The sequence below is a fragment of the Rhinopithecus bieti genome, unplaced genomic scaffold (assembly GCF_001698545.2).
Source record: "Rhinopithecus bieti isolate Rb0 unplaced genomic scaffold, ASM169854v2 scaffold_31527, whole genome shotgun sequence".
NCBI lineage: Eukaryota > Metazoa > Chordata > Mammalia > Primates > Cercopithecidae > Rhinopithecus > Rhinopithecus bieti.
In genome coordinates this window covers 439,900-462,674 of record NW_016813959.1, presented here as the reverse complement: position 1 = coordinate 462,674, position 22,775 = coordinate 439,900, and the positions used below count along the sequence as shown (strand labels likewise).

Genomic DNA, 22,775 nt, shown 5'->3' with positions numbered 1-22,775 from the left:
TATTCTCTTTTTAGTTAAAAAATTTTTTCTCCTGTACCCACTGATGGCAGAGATATTCTTTCTCTTATAATATAGAAATCAGAAGATGGCAAAAAACATATCCAGAGTCACTTGATAAATGTCTGTCATGGAAGAATCTGCTTTCCCAATGCTGATTCCAATGTTCTTTTTCTTCATAGACTTTTTTTTTTTTTCTTTTTTTCCTGTGTGGACTGGGTATTACAGAATTCAGAATAGTTTGTAATATTTGGAATAAGGGTATGATTCATGGTATAGAAATTCCTGTGGCCTTCTCTCTGACTTGGAACTGATTCATGTATGTGGTTTTTAATCTTTGTTGGGGATTATGTGACATTCCATGTCTATTTCCTCACAGGCATGAGGCATGCCATTTATGACAAACTGGATGATGATGGTTTGATAGCTCCAGGGGTTCGTGTATCAGGAGATGATGTTATTATAGGCAAAACAGTCACCTTGCCTGAAAATGAAGATGAATTGGAGAGCACTAATAGACGCTATACCAAGAGAGACTGTAGCACTTTTCTGAGAACTAGCGAGACAGGCATTGTGGATCAGGTTATGGTAACTCTCAACCAGGAAGGATATAAATTTTGTAAAATAAGGGTGAGTACAACTTTGTTCATGTAGCTAGTCTTCTAAAGTAAACCAGATCCACTTAACTTATTTTTGTATGAATTTAGGTACGCTCTGTTAGGATTCCACAGATTGGAGACAAATTTGCTAGTCGACATGGTCAAAAGGGTACTTGTGGTATTCAGTATAGACAAGAGGTAGGTATCTTTGATCTCCCTCACGCCCAGACCACAGTTTTATTAAACTTTTTTTTTTAATCAAAATTTGCTTTAACTTAAGAGCTCGAAGATGATACAGATTGAACTTTTTGATTTTATTGTTGAATAAGTATATGAACATACCATGTTGAAACAGAATATGGGACATACAGAAATTCATTTGGGAGGGGGTGTCAGGTCTAGTTTAGTATATGTATCTTTAAGTCCCTTTTAAAATTTTTCTTTATAGGATATGCCTTTCACTTGTGAAGGTATCACCCCTGATATCATCATCAATCCCCATGCCATCCCTTCTCGTATGACTATTGGTCACTTAATTGAATGCCTTCAAGGGAAGGTAAGAGATGTTCTTCAAAAATATAGATTCTAAGCTGATACTTCTTCTAAAACTCTGATAGGTGATTGCTCTCAAATTTGAGCCAGAGTATTTTGTAAAAAGCTAGTGTGAGATTTACTTTTCTGCTTTCAAATTGATTATGATTCTGCCATTTTTTTTTTTTTGGGGGCAATTTGCAGTTATGCACAAGTCAGGATTTTTGGGAGATATACTACATTCAACTAATACTTACGTATGTGGTTTTCCTTTTGACTGGTTCTTTTCTATAGATGAAGAGTTAATTTATTGATGGAGAGTTCAATGTGAACTTAATAATTTTATAGTTCTATTATCAGCTCTACATGCATCTTTTGGTGGAGGTTTTCTATTTTTAAGTATTCTTTTAAGGTAAAGTGGCAATAGTCTAACATGTGGATGGCTTGGTTTTAGGGCATTAAAATGTCATTTCCTTGAGCCATCTGAAGTACTTACGAATCTCAGTCTTTTTGTACTTGATCCCATGGATTGACTTCTGTTGGAATACTTATAATTGAGTTTTTCTTTTGTAAGCAAGTTCATTTGTTCTAAATATTTTGTGTAAGATTATAAAATGAACCTTAATATGTCACAGCTTTCCATAACATAGATTTCGAGTTCAAAGTCTTTTAATTTTAAAATACTTAAACTAAATACTTTCAAATTTTAAAAGTATTTAAAATTTTTTTGAATGCATTTTTATTGATACGACTTTTAGGTGGAGACAGAGTGAAGCAACATTTTAAAGAGTACTTTTTTTTTTTTTCAAAAAAAAAAGGTATCGGCTAACAAGGGTGAAATTGGTGATGCCACTCCATTTAATGATGCTGTTAACGTGCAGAAGATTTCTAATCTTTTGTCTGATTATGGCTATCATCTCAGAGGAAATGAGGTATATTTACTCTTATAGTAGTAATTTGTCATTTGTGTTTTTTGTATGTGTGTAGTTTTATTCTGAAACAATATAACCTTTTATTGAAGTGTAATATGTGCACATATAGAGATGTACAGCTTGATGAATTTTCACAAAGTAAGCACAGCTTCATGACTAGTACCAAGATCTAAAAATGTGAAGGCAGCGACTGAACCTTTTTCAGTCGCTACCTTTCCACTCCCACCCCAAGCTAACTACTCTCTTAATTGCTAACATTTTAGATTAGTTCTGTGCTTTTTTATATAAATGGAGTTACACAATATATGCACATATCTTCTTTGACGTTGTTTAATTTTTAGGTCTACACTTCAAAATCTGTGTTTGTTGCAGGTCCTGTACAATGGGTTCACTGGTCGAAAAATTACCTCCCAAATATTTATTGGCCCCACTTATTACCAGCGATTGAAGCATATGGTGGATGATAAGATTCACTCTCGTGCTAGGGGACCTATTCAGATCCTCAATAGACAGCCCATGGAGGGTAGATCTCGGTAAGAACTGTATCATCATCGTTATTATTAATTAACCTTACATTATGAAAAATGTCAGCACACCAAAATGGAGATAGTGGTATAATGAATGCCTGTGTGCCTGTTATCCCCATTTCAACAATTATCGACTGATGGCCAGTCTTGTTGCATTCATCTCTATCCTTCTAACCTTTGATATTATCATTATGTTTTAAAGGCAGAGTCTCACTCCGTCACCCAGGCTGGCATGCAGTGGCATGACCATGGCTCTCTGCAGCCTTGAACTGGGCACAAGCAATCCTCCTACCTTAGCCTCCCAAGTAACTAAATTGATACTGTCTCTTAGGTCCTTTTTTGAATTTATTGGTTGCCTTCCAACCTTTTTTTTACTACAGGCCTATGCCACTACACCTTTTTTTAAAAAAAATTTTTTTTGTAGAGGCCAGGCACAGTGGCTCATGTCTGCAATCTCAGACTCATGTCTACAATCTCACTTTGGGAGGCCAAGGCGGGTAGATCACCTGAGGTCAGAAGTCCAAGACCAGCCTGGTCAACATGGCAAAACACCGTCTCTACTAAAAATACAAAAAATTAGTTGGGCACACACCTGTAATCCCAGCTACTCGGGAGGCTGAGGCCTAAGAATCGCTTGAACCTGGGAGGCGGAGGTTGCCGTGAGCCGAGATCATACTACTGCACTCCAGCCTGGGTAACAGAGTAAGACTTCGTCTCAAAACAAAAAACAAAAAAAATTTTGTAGAGATGGGGTCTCACTATGTTGCCCAGGCTGAACTTGAACTCATGGCCACAATCCTCTGGCCTCAGCCTCCCAAAGTATTGGAATTACAGGCATGAACCACTGCGCCCAGCCCTCTTGATTATTTTTAAGCAAAGTCCAGACATCATATAATTTCTCCTATAAATGTTTCAGTGTATATCTTTAAAAGAATGGTTCTCAAATCTCTTGATCCCAGGAACCCACAATGCTTTTGTTTTATGTGAGTTGTATTTATTGATATTTATCATACTAGAAGTTAAAGCTGAGATTTTAAATTTATTATTTAAAAAATGCTAATAAGCTCATTACATGTTAACATAAATAACATGTTTTGGCTGGGCGTGGGGCTCACACCTGTAATCCCAGCTACTCAGGAGCCTGAGGGAAGAATTGCTTGAACCCAGGAGGTAGAGGTTGCAGTGAGCCAAGATCGCGCCACTGCACTCTAGCCTGGGCGACAGAGTGAGACTGTCTCGATAACAAAACAAAAAACCATGTTTAATGAAAAATATATCTATTTTCCAGATGAATTTAGTAACAAGAATAACATTGGTTTACATTTTTGTGAATCTCTCTAATGACGGAAACAGCTGGATTCTTACATCTACTTCTGCATTCATTCCATTGTAGTATTTTTGTTTTTATATTTAAGTATATGAGGAAACTCTGATTTCATGCAGATAAGTGGTTGGAAAGAGAGGAATATTTTGATTTTTTTTTTTTATTTTTTTATTTTTCTGAGACAGTCTCACTCTCGCCCAGGCTGGAGTGCAGTGGTGCCATCTTGGCTCATGGCAACCTTCACCTCCTGGGTTCAAGCGATTCTCGTACCTCAGCCTCCCGAGTAGCTGGGATTACAGGTGTGCGCTGGGATTAGCCCAGCTAATTTTTGTATTTTTTGTAGAGCCAGGGTTTCACCATGTTGCCCAGGCTGGTCTCAAACTCTTGGCCTCAATTGATCCACCTGCCTTGGCCTCCCAAATTGCTGGGATTACAGGCAAGAGCCACCGGGCCCAGCCCCTGCCCCCGCCCCGCTTTTTTTTTTTTTGAGACAAGGTTCACCCCTGTTCCCTAGTCTGGAGTGTGGTGGCACAATCACAGCTCACTGCAGCCTCTACTTTCCAGGCTCAGGTGATCCTCCCACCTCAGCCTCAAGTAGCTGGAACTACAGGCATGCGCCACTATGCCCAGCTAATTTTTTATATTTTTTAGTAGAGACAGGATTTTGCCATGTCTCCCAGCTGGTCTCAGACTCTGGAGCTCAAGTGATCCACTTGTCTGCCTTGGCCTCCCAAAGTGCTGAGATTATAGGCATGAGCCAAGGCGCCTGGTCTATGGATATTTTTTTGATGCTACACCAAAACGATAAGTTGTAGTTTCTCAAAGATTGGTTTTGATGTAGAAGCTGAAACCATATGAATGAACCTTCTATATTTTTTATGTTTAAAGTTCATTGGTTTGTCTTGTACTTCAAATGTATCTTTTACACATGCATATTTTGTAGCATCCTAATTGGTCATTTGGAAAATAATTGGTTTGCTGAGTTATGCAGATTTTCAAATGTTGACATATTTCATTATAATAAAAAAATTGCATTTGTTAATATGACTACTGATGTCATTAGAAAAGCCTTTAAATGTATCAGTGAGCTATCAAGCCCATAGTGGTGCATAGAAGTTTCCTAAAATTCTGATTTTTGCTTGAAGCTCACAATTTTAATCATTTTCAGCAAATACTTAAAATTATTTTCCCCAGAGTAAAAGACTTACTTTTTTTGTTTGCTTTCATCTCTTCTTGTTTATTTGTTTGTCTGCCAAATATCTACAATATCGTCAACTTAATTCTAAGTCTGAATTAACATAATGGGTGTTAACATGTTGATGAGTTAACCTAGTTGGTGTCAGCTGGCTATTCGAGTAAAAAAGATATTCCATGATAAAAGGGACTAGTTCAGAATCATGCAAGTGCTTTTGTTCAAGACAGTCGTCTTCACTATACAGTAGAAGTGCTTATGAAATGTTCCATTTTATTTTACTTTATTTTTTATATAGAGACTGGGTCTTACTATGTTGCTCAGGCTGGTCTCAAACTCCTGGGCTCAATCCAGCCTCTCACCTTGGCCTCCCAAAGTGCTGGGATTATAGGTGTGAGCCATCGTGCCTGTTTGAGGACTTTGATTTTTTAAAAGTTACAGGATATGAAAGAGATGTGTACTCAAGGGTCAAGGTTTAATAAAACTATTTATTTTCACTGCTTCATTAAGGACATTTTTCAGTAAAACTGGTTTTTCTCTCCTTCACTTGAATGGAGAATATGACTGCTAGTAATGTTTGGTTCTACTACCCTGAGTTCTCCTAAGGTGCCAGCAGTTTCATTCATGTTTCCACCATCAGTGCAAATGTAAACACAGTGAAAGAAGCAAATATATGTTGTTAGTATTACTATTAAAAATAACTTTGACTCTCAGGAGGTCCATAAACCATACTCTGAGAACCTCTGCTCTAGAAGATTAGGATGTTAAACCTAACCACAGTACCTCCTTAATATTAAATATCCAGGCTTACATTTCCCTGAATATCGCATAAGTGTTTTAAAGGTTTGTTGGTTTCAATCAGTATACAAATAAGGTCCATGCTTTGCAATTGATTGATAGTGACTCATAAGTCCTTTTTTGAATTTATTGGTTGCCTTCCAACCTTTTTTTTCCCCTTGCAATTTATTTGTTGAAGAATCTGGACTGTTTGTCCAGGGCTTGAGACTGGATTTTGCTGCTTGCATCCCAAGTGCTGTGCATTCCTGCTTTTTTCATTTTGTTTTGTTTTGTAAATAATTGGATCTTGAGGCTTGAGATTTAGGGTTTGAGTTTTTTGGCAGTAATACTTCATAGGTGGTATTCTATACTTCCAGTATCTGGTTGTCTTTCTTTTTAGGATTTTTAGCAACTATTAATGATCACTACCTAAAGACCTTAATTAAATAGAGATTTCAAACTGATACCTTTCTATTTTTTCTCATTTCTTCTTCAGTTTTTTAGCCAGACTACTTCTAAAACTTTGTTTCCTCAACTGTTTGGTTACCTAGTGACGTAGTTCCTATAGTAAGGGCAGGAATAAATGCTTGATTCTCTTCTTTTATTTACCAGTTTTCAAAATAGCGAGTTGGTTTTCTAATGATCCAGATCAGTGGTCCAAAGTCGACCAATGATTTTTTTTGTTTTGGGGGAGTATCATTATAAACCCATTGGTTTTATTTTGTGTATTTTGGATATTAAGTATGTTAAGGAAGCCATCACCATCTATTTGCCTGGCCATCTGAATAATGCATTTCACTTCTTATGTTGTGGAAACCTATTATCATTTACCTGTTCTTTCCATTACTTCAGCCAACATGTGTTTATGATTTCAAGGTTGATTGCCTGGGACAGTCATTCCATTGACAAGCTGCCTTATTTAGATTGTCTTTTTCATTATTCATTTTTTAGTTTAGAGTTGAATTCTAGAAAGTTAAATGATAGCATGATGAACCTCCACTCTATGCTTTATTGTATCTTATGAGGAAAATTAAATGCTATACTTAAGAATCTAATGCATCTACTCCATTTGGGGACCTTCTTTTTTTATTTTTATTTGTTAAAAAATAGAGATGAGGTCTTGCCATGTTGCCCAGGCTCCTGAGCTCAAGAGATCCACCCAGTCCGCTTCCCAAAGTGCTGGGATTACAGGGGCGAGCCACTTTGCTTAGCCCATTTGGGGACTTTCTAATGCACATCAAATAGTTGGTAGACTTCTCTTCTCCCCACCAGTAGAGAGAATGCTAGGGTATAAAAATTAGCCTAGTTCTCCGTCTTTGCAAATATTATTCTCCACCTTTGCCATTATTCAAGGCAGTATTTATAATAAAAAATAAGTACAAAGTAATAATTTTTTTCTCTTAACAGTGACGGTGGCCTGCGTTTTGGAGAAATGGAACGAGATTGTCAGATTGCCCATGGAGCAGCCCAGTTTTTAAGGGAAAGATTGTTTGAGGCATCAGATCCATATCAGGTTCATGTTTGCAATCTTTGTGGAATAATGGCAATTGCCAACACCAGGACCCATACGTATGAATGCAGGGGCTGCCGCAATAAAACCCAGGTGTGTATAGACTTTACTGGCAGTTGATATTTGTTTAGAGGAAAGTTGGTCTGATTATCCAGGCAGATTTAGTGTGGTGGAACAGATTGGCATTTTTACAATTTTGATGGCATGTTTCTGTAAGATTCCTAGTTGTAAATATGAAAAGATAATTTGATTTTCTAAAACCAGTTTAGGTTTTAGTGTGGTAATTTCTCTAAGCTATTCATCTTTTGGAAATAATAAGACTTTGTATAAGGGATTTTAAACAATGAGTTTTTAAAAACCTTTTAGTTGAGGTGGGTGAATATAAATTATGTCTGGCAGAAAGGGTAAAATACCAAAGCCTGCTTGGAGAAAGAACCACCATAAGCCGAGGTAGCAGAGTGCGTGTTCTCAGCTCCACTCATTTATTCATTATCTGCAGTACCAGATCTTTGCCTTTTTCTGGGGTAGAGAAGTGAAGTCACTTCAATACGATTCTGCTAATTACTATTTGTTTTTTTTTTTCAGATTTCTTTGGTGCGAATGCCTTATGCATGCAAACTATTGTTTCAGGAACTTATGTCTATGAGTATTGCACCACGAATGATGAGTGTTTAGCTATTTTACAAGACTCAACAAGATAAAAATATCTTGGTGTCTTGTTTCAATTGTGTGGCTTTTAAAAAATGACAAATAATGTACTGTGTTGTGATAAAAAAGTAGTTTATTTGTTTAATGATATGCATGCTTTTCTTCTGTAAATATATAATAAAGTTTTGTAGATAGTCTTGATGTGTGATCTTTATTTTGTATTTCTCTGTATAAAACCAGTGAATATAACTAAAGTGTTAGTGGATTGGATTAAAAGAAACTTATTAGGCAAGAACAGGTAATGTAGTTATCCATGACTACTTTTAACCATGCAGACTAATATATTCTGGAGGTTTATAGCTCAGCACCTTCACCTGTTTAAAAAAAAAAAAAAAGATAAAAATTAGTTACATATAGGGATGTGGTTGACTTTTGAACTGTCAGGTAGTTGAGTGTTTCCAAATAAATGAAGATGTTAAAATGTGGGGATAAAGGATGTATGAGTAATTGTATAAATAATATGCTGAAGTGCTCTGTGGAATTCGAGTTATATGATTTTAGCCATGAAAGGCAATATTGCTGTATTGGTTGATGCATCAAAGGTACATCTTATTATAGAACTGGAAGAGCACATTTCACAAATGAGATTCAGAGAGGTTAAAGACCTTTCCTTTGTAGTCCAGATCTTCAAAAGGTAAAGTGGAGGAAAAATTAGTAGCAGAGCTGAGACTCACATGCATGACTTGACTCTTAGCTACTGCTCTGTTTCATTGCCTGGCATTACACATTATGGCTGAAGAGAATCTGACTGCATACTTCTGTACTTTATTTTCATATCACAGCTGAGTGATCTGTACAGTGGAATGGTTTGACATGCTGATGGTAAATTTTGTTCTTTTGTCTAAGGGAAAGCCGATTCAGACATCAGTTTCATAGAATTATATAAATGTAAAGTAGCACTGCTATGACACTCAGGATGGGTTCTTCACAGGAAGTTTTTTGGCAGTGAAGGAAGGGGAGACAGAAGTGGGCATTTGCCAGTATACTCTCTTTCTGGCTTTTTCTTTTAAAAGCAAAAGTGAAGGGTGAGAATTGCCCACAATCATTTTCTTTTAAATGGGAATTTAGTATAATAGTCACAACACAAAGGGAAAATGCCAAGTAGATAGGTAGAAAGCTATGGGAAATAGAAGCCATTCCAGGCAAGTTTGAGTTTTGACTCTTAAATGTTAGGTAAGGTAAAAGCATCTAAGTCATAATAACGATGTTCAGTCACCCATCCAGATAATCTTTGGGAGTCTCATGCTCTACATTTTAATGGCATACTTAATGCCCTTATGGGTTCCTAACTACAGAATTTCATTAATAGCTATGTCTGATACTTTCATAATTAGTTCTGTTCTTTTTTAAGCAAATGTACTAGTCATTTTTAAATGACTGTGAGATTTATTGTGTACCTTTTTTCACTGGTATTTCATGTAAGGCATCAACCACTGTAATTTTTGCCGATGCTGAAGCCTGTCCTTGGGAATTGGATGCATGGCACTCATATTCTCCAGCATCTTCCTTACTTAGAGGAGATACCTGTGAAAGAAAAAGGATCTAGTATTCCTCTGTGGTGGTCTTCTGTCAGTGGTTCCAATGAGGTCATTATTTCATAAATTTCCTAAGATGACCAGGGGATTCATAGCAAAGGTGCTGCCAGAGGTAGTGCAAGTCCTGTGCTAGGAGACTTCGATAGCTACTACATTTGGTTTGCTGAGGAGTCATCTCAGGAAATGTAGTGGACAACTTTTGATCATACTGCATAGGTTAAAAACTGGATAGGTACACATTATCGGTTCGAGGGCAACCTTGATAAGGGTATATGATCAAAGTATTCTCCATGAATATCAAGGGTCAAGTAAAATAAGGTATTTATTAATCGATAATGAGTTAAAACGATGCTTGGGCCATGCAGCTCCGCGTGAGGGTTTTGTTTTGAACTCTTAGGAAAATAGTAGTTCTTGTTAATTCATTGGTTGTTTTCAAAACATGCAATAAAGCACTTTTCCTTTAGTTTCTCTGAAAGAGAAGCAGTGACTCCATGGTAAAGCTATTCCAAAGAGATGTGAAAGGTGCTTGCTGCACCTTCAGGCTGGCAGTACATCAGGCACCTTTGCCAGGTCTGCTTATGTCTAATGTTAAGAATGAAACTCTTGCCAGCTCTTGGTTCTGGTACTCACCAGCACCCAGCCAGTTACTTCATGCTTTTCTGGGCCACCCCGGGTCTGAATGGCCAGGTTGTCCCGGTCACCAGGTAGGAGTTCTGTCCTTTGAACTCCATAGTGACCCCTTTTTACCTGCAAAAACAAAAGGAGAGAGTAATACTGAGTTTTATACACCAGATCATCTGCTTGGAAGTGGCCACATCCCTACAATTTCACATGGTGTATGTCAGACTTTCTAATAGAGAAAACCCAGCATTTTACTCAACTATTTCCCTTTACTACTTTTAAAATATAGATCCTTTTATTTCTTCCTGCCAGTTTTCTGCTAAGCTTACATGTTTTAAACTAATGTGTTTTTCTGCATGCCTGGGGAATACACATGTTCATAATTTCCTTCCACTGGCCACCATCATTCATTCACTCATACTCTTGGAAATTCTGCTTCTCGGTGCCAGGCCTTTTCCCTGTCATGCCATGTTCGACTGATGAACTGTCACCCAGTACTAGGTTTGATGCTTGGGACCTTGGGGCTCTTCCTGCAACAGCTTCATCAATGGACAATAGTAGGCTGAGACCAAAGCCAATACCATTACTTTGTTCTGAGGGCTAAGAATCAAATGATTTACTGAACACCTAAGATAAAAAACACCTATCAAAGGAGTTCGAGACCAGACTGACCAACATGACGAAACCCTGTCTCTACAAAACACAAAAATCAGCCGAGTGTGTTGGCGAGCGCCTGTAGTCCCAGCTACTCAGGAGGCTAAGGTAGAAGAATTGCTTGAACCTGGGAGGCGGAGGTTGCAGTGAGCCGAGATAGCACTCCAGCCTGGCAACAGAGTGAGACTCCATCTCAAAAAAAGAAAAAAAGAAAAAAAAGAAAAAAGAAAAACAGCTGACAAATACATGTGCTGTCATTGTTCTTTTATGACAAAACTTGTTGACTATTTCTGTGTATGTCATGTCGAGATTCAGAAGAAACTCAATTTCTTTGATTCAAGGCCAATACTAATGTATCTTTTTTGCTCTCATTTGAAAAGGCACAATGTTTATTGTATAAACTCTGGAAAATATACAAAAGAATGAAATTCACTTGTAGCTCCTCGATATATATACATTTAGCAGCTGAGTTACAGAGTACAAATATTTTAAGCCTTGTGATAATGGTGAGTTAAAAAAAAAAAAAAAGGATATACGAATTGTTTGTTCATTCCATCCCAGACCTGCTTTAAGAGGCTGACATTTATTGATACTTGACATTTATTGATACTGCCTTTGTAATTAGAAAGGATTTACAATCTCAGGTAATTTCCTTTTCATTTTCTTCTATAATAAAGCAAATCTTACTAAAGACCAGATAATAGTGTGTATATATAGACACACTGTATGTGTAAATATAATAAATATATATATAAGTAAATCTATATATACACTTTGTTAACTTCCATCTCTGTGTTGCTTTTCCCATGTGGATCCCACTCCTACCATGTGTTTTTTGTTACTCTGCTGTTGTCTCGGCTTCAAACCTACACTGTATTTTCTCAGCTTTATGATGCCAGGACCGGGACTCAGCAAACCGCATGTGATCTGGGCCAACTCCCGCTCTTGAAAAAATACCTTGCATGACTGATTTGGAAAGCCTGGCTTTTTGCATTTATTTTTCTGGAATTTTCCCACATTGCTACTAATGCTGTGAAGACAAACATATACTCAATAGGTACCTTTCCCCTTAGTTTCGCAAGTAGCTGGAAGAAATGTTTTATGCTGATACAGCTTTTGCAATAGTTACTTAAAAATGGGTTTTAAGAATATTTTGGTAGAAGTATTAATTTGATTCAGTGTCTAAAGTAATATGTCGCTGACCTTTATTCACTGAATTTCAGAATCATATAAGAGTTTTATGTGTGATCAAAGCAAGAAAATAAGAAACACTGCAGCACTGAAATACTGAATCTCAGCAACTGAGCCCCAAATCCCATAGCTCTTAGCAAAGAGCATTTTATGTTAATTAACTTGATCCACAATGGAAAGGGAAATGTATCTTGTTAAATATAATATTTAACAGAAATCATGATATATATATACTTTATTTTTCCCTTTTCACAGGTGTTGGCATGGTGTATTTTAATTAATGTTACATAATTATAAAAGGTTATACATCATGTAGAAAACATAGAAAAAACTGCCGAGAATTTTCATATGACAAATTTTTATATGTCAAGCTCTCCCTTACTCATGTAAGGGGATTCTAAGTGTTGATAAGCATGTGTTTTCTGTTTTTTTTTTTTTTTTTTTTTTTTTTTTTTTTTTTTTTTTTTTGAGACAGAGTCTCACTCTGTCACCTAGGCTGGAGTACAGTGGTGCGATCTTGGCTCACTGCCACCTCTGCCTCTGCCTCCTGGATTCCAGTGATTCTCCTAGCTCAGCCTCCTGAGTAGCTGGGATTACAGGTACGTGCCACCATGCCTGGCTAATTTTTGTAGTTTTAGTATAGATAAGGTTTTGCCATATTGGCCAGGGTGGTCTCAAACTCCTGACCTTAAGTGATCCACCCGCTTTGGCCTCCCAAAGTGCTGGGAGTACAGGCATAAGCCACTGTGCCCGGCCGATAAATGGGTTTTCTAGTTAAAATAGGAACTAAAACTAAAAAAGAGAGGTTAATATTCAGTGCTTGTAAAGATGCAGAGAAATGGCACTTCTCCATTGCTGGTGGGAGTGTGAATTACTACAATCTATTTAAAAAGTAATCGGACAATGTCTATTAATAGTAAAACAAATATTTTGACTTATTCAGGTAACTGTTGGGGAATCTATCTTATAGCAATAAAAGCACTGTATGATATGTGTACTTTGATGCTTAAAGTAGGATTGTTTAAGTTGACAAAAATTTGGAAACAACAGAAAAAATACAGAACTGCTTTAATACATTATGGTATTCATACTTGGAATATTACATAGCTGTTGAGAAGCAGACTTGGACGGATGTCCTTGAAGTATTTGTTGAGAAAAGTGAGTTTCAGAATAACTTATTGGCACACTATATTCTCATTTCACCATAGGGATATATGTTTGAATATGCTTGGATATGAAAAAGAATGTGGAAAGATACAAACCAGGGCAGTTCACATTAATTCTTTTTTTGCCTGAAAGTATTTCTTCAGCATTAGGGCTCAGCGGGCAGCGAGGAGAGGTGAGGCGGCGGGGGGGACCGGGGGGGGAGATTCTCGTTTCTTTATACGTCTTTGGATAATTTCCGCTTATTACCATTACCTTAGAGGTCACTATTTTGATAAAATATTCTTAGAGTTCATGGAAGCCCTAATCTGAAGAAATATTCAGGCAAGAAAAGAATTAAACAGAGAGTCTCTCGGTCTCAGAGACAAGTATTGGGAAGGTGTTTTGCTTTCGCTGTGAGCATCATCTCTGATTTCAAAGGGTTAAGTCAAACATGGCTATTTCAGTTCATGTTCCCATTTCAAAATATTGCCCTTCGAATCTTTCTAGGCTAGGGGTTTGCTGAAAGGCTTGTTAAAGCCAGCAGGATAATAACGGCCAGTAAGGAAAGTAAAGACCACACACCAGGCTGTGCCAACCGTAAGAATTGCCACTGCAGTCTCAAGTGTCATGGAGAGAAGGCTTGTGCCATTAATTCTGCTGTTGCTAGGAATCCTTGAGCTAGAAAGACATGCTGTCTTTATTTAAGCCTCAGTTTCTCTTGTTTAACAAGCATGGATTCTAATATTCTATCCAAAAAGGTGTTCTACTCTTAAATTGGATTTGAAACACATGTGCTAATAAATATGTGTGTATTCTTAACAGTCTGGTTACAAGGACAGCGATGAGAAAACAAATACCCTGTGTAATTATTTAGGTCAGTGACTTCCCAAGTTTCCTTAGTTTTGACATGGCCCAAACTAAGAAATACATTTTACATTGTAATCTGGAATATACAAAAGTTTCAGGAAATGACACCTTTATAAGTGGTAAGTGTGATGCCTTAACATAGATTCTGTTCTATTTTTTATTTTTTATAAGAACATGCTGGTTGTGATCGCTATGTTAGTTCCAGGACTCGTTGATGAGTCACAGTCTGCAGTGTAAGAAACATTGCTTTGGGTCATGCATGTGGCAAATTACATTATGAAGGTAGAGGACAACTGGCAGAGCGTCATAGTTGGGTTTTGCTTGTTCTGGAAAGTCTGCAGAAAAAATTGTTTCTCTCCTACTTCCTCTTCACTTCTTTACTTCAGCACCCATCTCATTGACTGACATAGTGGGTTTTGTTTTGTTTTTTTCAGAGACGGGATCTTGCTCTGTCACCCAGGTTGGAAAGCAGTGGTGCCATCATAGCTCACTGCAGCCCCACCTACTGGGCTCAAGCGATCTTCCCACCTCAGCCTCCCAAGTAGCTAGGGACTACAGGTGTGAGCCACCACACGAGCCTCAACTGCCTTGGTGTTTTTGAATAGCCCTGAGGACAAGCCCTCAGTGAGGCCTATTGGGATCTGCCCTGTACAGCCCTAAAAGGGAAAAGATTCCCGAGGCAGACGTATTCCTCTGGTATGTGAATACTTTAGCTGGGATTGGGTAGAGCAAGGACTGAAGAAATTATTTTTTGCCAAGATTTGCCAATAAGGTCACATGCCCCAGGACACTTGGGTGACCCTCGCTTCTCATTGTGTAAGTATCCCTAGGAAACTGTAGAGAACTGCAACGGAGTTTTTCATGAGTATTCCTTGGAACATTATTTCTCCACCTCCCTACACCCTGAGCAAACCAGCAATCTCCAAATTAGCAGTGAGGAACGCCTGCAGTTCTTGCAGTAAGGATGGAGGGGAAATCATCCACGGACTGCATTTCTGCTCTTAATTGCTCTTGCTCCGCCTTCCTCTTAAAAACATAATTGATTGGGGTGAAATTTTATTGCTCCTTTAAGAGAAGCTTCACTGTAAAGGATGGTATAGTAGTGTTGACTCTGCCATCACCCCCACCTCAGGCATTTTCTGGTATCTGTTGCCAGATTTTACACAAACCAGGGGGATTCACGTTGGTGCCAATGTCAATGGCCGCATCCCTCTGGCCGCATGGGGGAGCCAGAGGTTAGCAGGTGACCTGACCTGGGCTTGAGCCCTTCAGTGGGATTTTCACAACGCAGCAGGGAGAAGGGAAACCCTTTCTTTCCTCTGGGGTCTTTAAGCTGTGATAAAAATGTGAGTGGAGTTGACATCTCCCACTGCACAGGAAGCTTTCTTAAGCAGAAGAAAATGAGACTAGTATATTGAGAGCAAAGAGTCAAGAGTTAGAGTTCTCATGGCGTGTGTACCCGGATACAGGGGCCCTTGAGGCTGGACCTCGCTCCCGTTTTTTGTTTTGCCTAGGTTAGTTTAAGATGGGCTGGTAGAACTTGCAACAGAAAGAGCTCTGACTGCAGGAGCCACAGTCCTCCTGGAGTTGTAGAAGTTGCTCCTCCGGTCACACAATGAACAAACAAAATAGTCAAAGGAGACCATCATCCACCTTAGAGCTTGCTGGAGAAGTAGGGTAGCTAAAAAGGGATGTCTGGTTATGCCCTTTTACTTAAACCAAGTTTCTTTTTTGGTAGCATGAGTTTGATAATTCTTTTTTAATTCTTTGTAGGACAGTTGTGAGGCTAAGCAATTCAAAATGTATAAAAAGGGCAAAAACGACTAGGTGCGGTAGCTCACGCCTGTAATCCCAGCACTTTGGGAGGCCGAGGCAGGCGGATCACCTGAGGTCGGGAGTTCGAGACCAGCCTGACCAACATGGAGAACCCCTGTCTGTACTAAAAATACAAAGTTATACAAAGTTAGGTGTGGTGGCGGGCTCCTGTAATCCCAACTACTTGAGAGGCTGAGGCAGGAGAATCGCTTGAACCTGGGAGACGGAGGTTGCAGTGAGCCGAGATCATGCCATTGCACTCCAGCCCGGGCAACAAGAGTGAAACTCCATCTCAAAAAAAAAAAAAAAAAGACAAAACCTAAGTGTATAGTATAATTGTGAAGTATTAGTTTTCTTTTTCCTCCTCCATACTATACATGCTGAGAAGATGTTGTCCTTCAAATATGAAGATAATTATACAAGATAATGCCACTCGAAGGGAAAAATTTCCAGGAACAGTAGCTAATGTCTACCGAGCGCTAACTATGTGTCAAGTAATTTTTGCCTGCATTACTTTATTTAATCTTTATGATAATTACATGTTACTTTAATAATGTAGAGAAGGGAGCTGAGGCTAACAGCAGTGGTTTTCAGTCCAGGGCAATTCCCCAGCCCCACACCCTTAGGGGACATGTGGCAATGTCTGAAGATGCTTTTAATTCTCACGACAGGGGGATGGGGGATGCTACCATTATATAGTGGTTAGAGGTGGGGGTGCTGCTAAACATCTTCCAAAGCACGGGCAGCCCTCACAACAGGGAATTATCCAGCCCCAAATGTCAATAGTGCTGAGGCTGAGAAACCCTGGCTTGCAGAGAACCCAGCCAACCTGGCTAAGGAATTCACACTCTTCTTTCTCTTTTCCTTTTCTTTTGTTTCTTTTGAGACAGGCTAGAGTGCAGTGGGGCAATCACAGCTCACTGCAGCCTCGATCTCCTGGCTCAAGGGGTTTTTCCACCTAAGTGTCTTGAGTAGCTGGGACCACAGGCATGCCTCACCATGCCCAGCTAATTAAAAAAAATTATTTGTAAGAACGAAGTCTCACTGTGTTGGTCAGGCTGGTCTCAAACTCTGGGACTCGAGTGATCCTCTTGCTTCAGCCTCCTAAAGTGCTGGGATTACAGGCATGTGCTACTGCACCCAGCCTCACACTTTTTTTTTTCTTTTTTTCCATTTGGGAAGTCATTTCAAAACTGATTTATTAAAAGAATATCATGCTTTTTCCACTTGGGGCCAGCATTTAGCAAAATTCAGAAAGGAGAATTTTTTTTCTTTGATATTCCTCCTCTTGTTCCTTTGTAATGCTCTGTTCTGGAGTGGTCTCCTTTGTCCCTAACTTGTGGTTCTACAACCTTGGTACTTAGAAGAATAGATCCCACCTCACTCCTTCTACCCTGCTTCCAAGTGCTCTTAAAATGTACTCATCCATCTCCCAGCACTTAGGGAATCTGAAAAAAATAATCCATGCTCACAGGAGAAGGCTACAGGGCTTTGTGTCCTTTTACTTTCTTAGCCGAGCCTCCCAGTAAAATAATAATAATGCCTCCAAGCAGACAGGATCTAAAGTATCAGCTAAATGTTCAGTCTTTTTATTTTTTATTTTTTATTTTATTTTTATTTTTTTTATGTTCAGTCTTAAATGAGGAGACTGATGGCATCACAAACAGCTTGGTGAGGGCTTGGAGGTGGTATTTTGGGACAGAAAGAGAGAACATACACTTTTAACCCCTATGCTATATAGTCTCCACTGAGTGTGCACACACAGACACACACACTTCACTCACACCCACATATGCACACACATACACACACCACAGGTGCACACACACCCCAAAGGTGGGTTCAGGTGTTCAGCATTATTGTTCTTCCAGTTTCTCAGTTTCTAGGAAGCTGATAATTATAGCATGGCAGGGACTGGTTTTTGTCCCGTGAATCCAGAGGAGGTGCCTGTATGACTGCCCTAAGTTTTCCCCTTGGAGCATCTGCAGTCAACAAAGCATGCTAAGGCTTTAACGTTTTGCCATCATTGTGCAGTGCAAGAGAAGCTTGTCAGCCTAGGACGTCTTCTTGAAGTCTCTGCCACTGACCTTGTTCCAGATGAGGACAGGTGTCGGGATTCCGATGACCTCACAGCTCAAGTACACCTGGGCACCAGTGACATTCCAGATGTCCTTGGGGGGCGTCACTATGGAAGGACCTGCAGGAAAGGGCACAAAGCTAAAGTCATCTTTTAAATAGCCCTTCACATGAGTCAGCATCTTAGGGAGAAAATAATAATTGTGTTTATGAAGCCATCCCCTTGGTGGATTATCTGAAGCAAATTTCAAAGACTACACTGGCTTCCTCCTGCCACCAGCATGATTTTAAGGTCCACTTTGGGAATGCATAAATCTAAACAAACAAAACAATTAGGAAGAAAATTTGTTATTAAAATTTTCTTCTTCCCCAGACCATGCTTACATGAGTGCTAATTTACCAGCTGTTTTTTATTATCTTGGACTTTTCCAGTAATAATAAAATTTTAGTTCCAAAATGTTCAGTGTTTTTCTTCTTTTGTTTACTGCTATTTCTATTTTGGTTGGAAAGGCAACAAGCAACCACTCCGTGGGTAATGGAGAAAAAAAACCTAAGAGAATATTTGCAAATGTGCTGAGCACCCAGACAAGATGGAAGTCTGCCTCAAGAAGCTCAGGATCTAAGGTTGAAACGGGTGATGAGACAGGGAAGGAAAGAAACATGTGGAGTGCTGTGTGCCTTAGGGGATTGTAAGGGACATCTTTATTTTTAATTTAATTTTATTATTATTATTTTTTGCGACAGAATCTCGTTCTTCCACCCAGGCTGGAGTGCAGTGGCTTGATCACAGTTCACTGCAGCCTCAAACTCCTGGTCTCCAACGATCCTCCCACCTCAGCCTCCCGAGTAGCTGGGACTATAGGCATGCACTACCATGCCAGTTAATTTTTAATTTTGTTTTGTAAAGACAGGGTCTTGCTATGTTGCTCAGGCTGGTCCTGAATTCCTGGCTTCAAGTAATTCTCCTGCCTCAGCCTCCCCAAATGCTGGGATTATAGGTGTGAGCCACCATGCCTTGCCGGAAGGCACCTTTGAACCGAAGAGGCCCGGGTGTCGAGGAAGGTGGTACAAGGGTCCTTCTCCCAGTGTGGTCAGGTGAGGCAGCTGGTAAGAAGGAAGAAGAGTGACTGATCTACTGGGTGTGACCAGGGTCCCCAAGGAGAGGGCCCTTTCCCAGGGTTCTCAGTGTGCAGGTCCCTAGCAGGAGGCATTGGCAAGTGGGGGGCACCCTCAAGCCACTGCCTAAATAGAGTCAGCAGGTATGGGACCCCTGAGAGAGGCCAGAGTAATGCTTTTCCATTCCCACAATTAGGGAACACACCCACCACCTTCTGTATCATGGCACCCTTTGGAGAAGGTCCCTACTCAGAGTCAACACAAACCATGTGCATCCTTTTTGCTGTGAAAGTTAGCTAACCCAGGACTCTCCGGTCCTGGGTTAGCTAACTATGGCCTGCGGGCCAAATCTGGCCTGCCATCTGTTTTTGCATGGCCTGTGAGCTAAGAATGGTGTTTGCATTTTTATTTTTTTAAATTAAGAAACATTTTATTTTTTTGAGACAGGATCTCAGTCTGTTGCTCAGGCTGGAGTGCAGTGGCATGATCTTGGCTCACAGCAACCTCCACCTCCCGGTTTCAAGCTCAAGTGATTCCCATGCCTCAGCCTCCCAAGTAGCTGGGACTACACGTGCATGCCCAGCTAATTTTTGTATTTTCAGTAGAAACAGGGTTTTGCCATGTCGGCCAGGCTGGTCTTGAACCCCTGAGCTCAAGCGATCTTCCTGCCTCGGCCTCCCAAAGCTTTGGGATTACAGGCCTGAGCCACTGTGCCTGGCCTGCATTTTTAAATGGTTGAAAAAAAAAAAAATTAAAAGATGGATATTTCACAAAGTGTGAAAATTGTAAGGAAATGTCCATAAAATAAAGTTCTGTTGGGACACAGCTACACTTATTTGTTTCCTGCTGTCTCTGGCTGCCAGAGCAGTTGTGGCTGAGACTGCATGGCCTAAAAATATTCACTGTCACTGGCCTTTTATTAAGAAATTTGCTGATTCCTGCTCTAATCAACTGAGGGAGACTGATGCCTAAATAAGACATTATGGGAAAGCCTCAGGACTTCAATCCTTTACACATTTTCCGGAGCTGATGCAAGTAACCCCCCTGGGTGATTTCTGGCTCGGCTCTGAAACACCACACTGTGGAAGCTAACAGATACTGAGAGAGCGGGTGCTGCTGACTGCGCCTGTCCCCTGATGGCCTGGTTTCCTGGCATCTGCAGGACAGAGGCGCACACCTACTTTTTATTTACTGGTAATTAGTATATCACTTCTGCTAATTCTAAATGCCAGGGTTCAGCCACCAGGGGCCTTCAGAAAGACTTGGGACTGTCTGCAGAGGACGGTCATGGAGCTGGCAGCCTGGGTTCCTCATGTGGGGCAGTGTGAGACTCCAGAACCTAACCTGGCCCCTATTCCATGCTCAGCATGGTTTCTTGAATGAATAAATTAATGACCCCTTCCGAATTTTAAATCTCTGTTGATTTGGGTTTCCTATCCTAGCAAAATAGCAAACTGCAGGGTCATCTTGCATCAGAGTCCTGGGAAAGGGACAACCTCCCCTTTCGGGCTGGAAAGTTTTCTGGCATAATCAGCATTCAAAGGACATGAAGTCTCTCCTTTTGCAACAGGCTATTTCCAGCACAATATTAATTTCTTGAAACAGAAAGGAAATGACCCCAGTGTGCAAGATTTTCCCACTCATCTAAAGCATTAGAAGCTGATTTTTTTTTTTAATCTCATGGGATATTTTTATTTTTTCCCTTTGTAGGAATGTGCCAAACAATCAAAGTTTGGAAAGCTCTAAATACATTTCGTGCTTCCTTCCCTCCAAACCATAGGTCTGAATAGGAAGCATATATCCTGGCCAGGGGGCTTGGCTCTTCTGCTGCAAACACGAATGTGGTGAGCACAGTGGTGCAGTATTTATGTTTCTGGCTCTGTCTCAGACATTTCCTAGTCTGGATGCAGCAATACAGCACCCTGCAAAGGGCTGGGCCTCACCCTATCCCAGGCTTCCTCTAGGGCTCTGGGACCCCAAGGGCTTGGACACCACAGAGCCGGATCTGGCTGTGCTTTGAACTGCCTTCGCCCACCTCTCGACCGGCCCTCACGCTGCTCTGTTCTCCTTCGCACACACAGACTTGGCAGGAGAACTTCAAAGCTCAGGGGATCTCAAAGGATTGTTCTGAGAAGAACACACCAGTGTTCAGAGATCTGGGGGGAGCTCGGGAACAAAGCTGCTTCTCACATATCCAAATCACACAAGGAATTCAAGACAATTTTATTGTGAGGATCTGAGGGCCTCAGCCCTGCCAAAACCTACTTACTTGAACTGTGTTCATCTCCCTATTGCCAGTACAGGTAGCAGGGTCATCATGGGCAGGGGGCAGATTCTGGAGTGCTAACGGACAAGTTCCAGACTGATTTTCTGCCAGAGATCTTGAAGACAGGCTATGGATTTTCCCATGGGATTTAAAACAGATGTTCTTAGTTTTAGTATAGTCCAGTTTATCAAGTTTTCTTTTCTATGGTTAGTGCTTTTGTGTCCTGTTTAAGAAAATTTTGCCTAGCCCAAGGCTATGAAGATCTCCTGTCTTTTTCTACAAGCTTTATGGTTTTACCTTGCACATTTAAGTTTTTGCTCCATCTTGAATTAAATTTTGTGTGTGCTATGAGGCAGAGGTCAAGGTTCATTTTTCCTCCCCTAAAAGGACATCCAATTACTTCATCCAAAAGACCTTCTTTTTGCCAATGAATCATAATAATGCCTTTGTGGAAATCTACAAGACCCACTGCATATGTGTGGGTCTATTTCTGGACTCTATTCTTTTCCACTAGTCTATGTGTCTATCTTTGCACCAATAACTATGGCATAATTTAGAAATTATTTGTATAAAATTGAAGCACTAAATAGAGGGCAGATATGATGTATCTGTTTTCCCCCAATCCTCTTACTATTCCAAGAAGCAAAACACTCTAGGACAAGCAAGGATTCTTTTTTTTATTTTTATTTTTGTAGAGACAGAGTCTTGCTATGTTGACCAGGCTGGTCTCAAACTCCTGGGCTCAAGCAATCCTCTTACTTTGGCCTCCCAAAGTGCTGGGGTTACAGGTGTTAGCAACAGTGCCCAGCCATGAATTCTTTAAAAATACCTGAACCCAGGAATACTTTGAATGACAGCCATCTTCAGGGGATTCAATATTAGGACAAATCTTAGCTCGGGTTCCTCTTTCTCCTCTCCCAATGCTTGGAATACCTTAGGTAAATGGGCTGAGTCAACATTTGGATTATTCTAAGAATGTAAATGATTTTGTCAATCCTGCCACCAGGCTATGCCTAGAATTCTACAAGACTTCCATACTACAAAAATCTGTAATATTCACTGACTCCTGTTGGGGTGATGGAGTGGAAGGGCCGAGGAGGGGCTGTTAGGACTAGTTTGCTGCACAACACTTACAAAAAACCTTGGTTATTTCAAATATCCTTGAACAAATGCTGGGTTTACTAACACAATGAAAAGTTTAACAAACAATATGTAAACTGGAAAGTGCTAACAAGAACCGCCTTTTGGTTTGAGATGCAGTCTCTTGCAAAAGAAAGTCACATCAATAAATTATTAGTGTAATATTCAAGTGATCAACAGACCTCTTAGAGGCAGGTTGGCCTCCACCTGACTTCCTGTGTTACAAAAATCTGCAGGGATTCAACATTCTT

The 22,775-nt window shown here is 39.9% G+C and overlaps 2 protein-coding genes across 2 annotated transcripts in view; one reads left to right on the top strand and one right to left on the bottom strand.

Moving 5' to 3' along the window:
- POLR2B (RNA polymerase II subunit B) overlaps positions 1-8,238 on the top strand; it is a 49,490-nt gene extending 41,252 nt beyond the window's left edge. The window contains 7 exon segments of the mRNA XM_017849212.1: positions 377-627; positions 705-794; positions 1,045-1,152; positions 1,946-2,059; positions 2,432-2,592; positions 7,287-7,482; positions 7,975-8,238. Of these exon segments, the coding sequence (XP_017704701.1) occupies positions 377-627; positions 705-794; positions 1,045-1,152; positions 1,946-2,059; positions 2,432-2,592; positions 7,287-7,482; positions 7,975-8,064 (1,010 nt within the window). The 3' untranslated portion in view covers positions 8,065-8,238.
- IGFBP7 (insulin like growth factor binding protein 7) overlaps positions 8,146-22,775 on the bottom strand; it is a 78,376-nt gene continuing 63,746 nt past the window's right edge. The window contains exons 2-5 of the mRNA XM_017849220.1: positions 18,014-18,123; positions 10,263-10,379; positions 9,495-9,621; positions 8,146-8,411 (exon numbers count right to left, since the gene is read on the bottom strand). Coding sequence (XP_017704709.1) covers positions 8,392-8,411; positions 9,495-9,621; positions 10,263-10,379; positions 18,014-18,123 — 374 coding nt within the window. The 3' untranslated portion in view covers positions 8,146-8,391. The remainder of the gene's footprint in view (positions 8,412-9,494; positions 9,622-10,262; positions 10,380-18,013; positions 18,124-22,775) is intronic.